Source organism: Miscanthus floridulus, chromosome 2, assembly GCF_019320115.1.
Source record: "Miscanthus floridulus cultivar M001 chromosome 2, ASM1932011v1, whole genome shotgun sequence".
Classification (NCBI taxonomy): Eukaryota; Viridiplantae; Streptophyta; class Magnoliopsida; order Poales; family Poaceae; genus Miscanthus; species Miscanthus floridulus.
In genome coordinates this window covers 42,665,366-42,668,323 of record NC_089581.1, presented here as the reverse complement: position 1 = coordinate 42,668,323, position 2,958 = coordinate 42,665,366, and the positions used below count along the sequence as shown (strand labels likewise).

Below are 2,958 nucleotides of genomic sequence, written 5' to 3'. Positions count from 1 at the left end.
ATGAGAAAGCCGGGTAAGAGAAGCAGGGAGAGGCATGCATATTTCTGTTCGAATCACAAGGATGAGAAGGACAAGTATTTCTTCAAGGTTCTGGTTGGTGATTTTCGTGAACGATTGGTAAGTTTACAAGTCCACTATGTTCTTGGAAAGTGTTCATTTTTTAACTTTTGCTGTCACCACCATCTCTGCGTGCTCAGAAGTGCAGATATTGCGCTAGCAATTATATGTGCTACCAAAACTAAGTCCCAGAAGAAACCTGAATGGAAAGATTTGGCCTCATGTAGTTGTAGACGCAGATTGAAACCCAAGATATATCTGCTGTATTATTGTTCTGAACTTCTGAAGCTATATATGCAGATTTTGACAGGAATGCTTGTGCAACCTGAGAACGTTTATTGGTTCTTTAACATGTTGGACGTATTAATATAGTTATAATCAGTTTATAAAACTTGATCCTTAGATGTGGGCAACTATGTACTACTCTGTATCTTCAATTGAAGATATGTATAAGAGCTTGCTGCGTGTTATTGCTGCAGGCCATACCTGGTAAATTCGTGCAACGTTTCAGAGGGCTAATACCAAACAGTGTTAAGCTAGAATCACGCTGTGGACACACTTTTGATGTTGAAGTAGCTAAGAATCTGGGCAAAGTAGTCCTTCAAACGGGATGGATGGAGTTTGTTACTGCCCATGACTTGAACATGGGGGACTTCTTGGTATTCAAGTACGACGGGACTTCTCGATTGAAGGTTATGATATTTGATCTTAGTTGTTGCGAGAAAGTGCCATCATGCCTTGTGAAGAGAAACCATATCCGTGGCAGAGAAAGAAGGGAAGAGCATATTGAAATTTCAAGCAGTTCTGAAGATCTTCCCATGGAATCCCATGGAAGTAAAAGGAAAGCGTGGAAGGAAAGGAAGGGAAGTATGAATGTTAAGACTAGTCCATCAACCTCCCCATCCGACATCAGGTTATGAGTCACCATGTTGAACTAACTTGAGTAGGATTTACTTTACAGATCATGACTTTTGACTTCACATTGCTTTCTCTTTTTTTGTGTGTAGGAGATAAGAATTCATGTTATGACACAGGTTACATCCTTCCACGGGGAACATATCTTAACTGTGTGCAGATGAAGAAACTGAAAGAGAAAGTCCGAGCTAGTACTTCTACAATCCCCATCTACGGATGCATCATGAAGAAGAGCAATGTTCAAGGAAGAGCTCAGACTATGGTGAGCTTGGAACTTTGTTCTTGGATTGATATTCTATTGCATTATGCTTCAATTTGAATGTATGTTGTTGAGAACAGGCATTTCTCTGCTTTATGAGGGAGCGGGCTACAACTTCAGAAACAGGATAGGGTAACTGAAGTACCAGTGGGAATAGAACTGGACTTCTTACCAATCAGCCAATAACCATCTTTTTTTCTACTAAGCCACGGCCCAGCAAATCCATTACTAGCAAATTAAACCACATAATCCATCTCGCCTTTTTTCTTGGCCAGGTCAATAGAATAAAATCAGAAAACCTAAAAGAATTTTAGATTTTTTTCTGAAAGATCAAATTTTGAATCCTTGAAGTACTACTAGTTCTAAACAAAGTGCCTTGAAGAAATTTACAATCTACAAGCAAATTTTGAATCCTTGAAGTACTACTAGTTCTAAACAAAGTGCCTTGAAGAAATTTACAATCTACAAGCATCTTTAGCTATTTTCAGTTAACTTTTAACACTTCCCTACTGCAATCAGGACATGCCAAGAGTATATGCTGAGGTATATCTACCATTTGAGGACCAAACACTGATGCTTCAATGCTGTGGCAAGAGTTGGGAAGTGCGGTGTCTAATTCAGAAGGGAAACCCCGGAACAAAAAGGTTTTTGCAAGGGCGGAAACAGTTTGCTTCTGACAACAAGTTGCAGCTGGGAGATCTCTGCCTCTTTGAGCTACATGAAAACACAAAGTACACGATGAAAGTGCATGTCATTCGCGCAAAATGAAATTTGGCAAGCAGTTGCTGCTGTTGGTGCCAGCTTAGCTTTTGCAATATGGTGGTAGAAGTGATTTTAGGTTAGTGTCTAGCTTACCCTGCTGGTATACATGGCTTGTCCATCCCCTGTTCGGGCAATTGGTTAACTCATGTTCTGCCTAAGTCCAGACTGTTTTACTTGTAATCCATCTATGTTTATGTTGCTGCGGTGATAGTGTGATGCAATTAGTTACTGCAACGTCAAGCCATGATTTTGCTTGTGAAAGATATGAAGTTTACCAAATTGCTAAAAGAACTTGGGTGCATTCATTTCCGGTCCTATAATCTTTTCTCTGCGCGAAAAGAGATTTGCGGCCTCAAATTATGTTTTGCAGAAAGACTGAATGTTCACAGATATTGAGCCATTTTGTGTGAGAAAGGGCTCATATGACCTTGCAGGTTTACAAACAGAGATGCGAACGTTTTAATAGATTTTTATCAAAAAAAAAAAGTTTAATATATGGTCATTCTACTGAGCTACATCAGTGTTTCAGTACATTACAAGAAAGACCATCTCCAAAAAAAAAAGGAACAAAAGAAAGGAGAACCATTGTTCTATGATGGTTACTACTAGTTTTCATTGGAATTTTGCTCTAATGTAATCCCCAAACAAGCGCTTATAGTCATATTGTCGGTGTTTTGGACCGGCAAGCCCTCAACCGACTAGTGAAAGTGTACTATGTGCCCCTAATTCTGGATGGTGATGCAAAGAGACACAAGGTTTATACTGGTTCAGGCAATAGGTGCCCTACGTCCAGTCTGAGAGAGCGATCTTGTATTCCTTGCACCGAGGTGCTTGTAGTAGGGGCTTACAAGCTGGGCGAGAGAGGGAGCTAGTCCTAGGTCTCTGCGTAGAGTGGCGTGGGTTGCTTGAGATGTCGATCTCTTGCAGTGAGGAAGCGTGTGTGTTATAGAGCGTTGTGCGTTGCT

The 2,958-nt window shown here is 40.4% G+C and overlaps 1 protein-coding gene across 1 annotated transcript; it reads left to right on the top strand.

Annotated features, from left to right (window-relative positions):
* Positions 1-2,148, top strand: LOC136538612 (putative B3 domain-containing protein Os03g0621600). Its single transcript, XM_066530572.1, has 4 exons — positions 1-117; positions 537-942; positions 1,065-1,234; positions 1,751-2,148. Exons 1-4 carry the CDS (start codon positions 1-3, stop codon positions 1,997-1,999), a joined length of 942 nt encoding a protein of 313 aa, XP_066386669.1. The 3' UTR covers positions 2,000-2,148.
* The last annotated feature ends 810 nt before the right edge of the window (positions 2,149-2,958 follow it).

Bases quoted from the DNA above. Each gene is read 5' to 3' on its own strand.
- LOC136538612 (XM_066530572.1), top strand. From the start codon at position 1: ATGAGAAAGCCGGGTAAGAGAAGCAGGGAGAGGCATGCATATTTCTGT. The intron at 118-536 runs GTAAGTTTACAA...TTATTGCTGCAG, and splicing joins GTGATTTTCGTGAACGATTG to GCCATACCTGGTAAATTCGT. The intron at 1,235-1,750 runs GTGAGCTTGGAA...TACTGCAATCAG, and splicing joins AAGGAAGAGCTCAGACTATG to GACATGCCAAGAGTATATGC.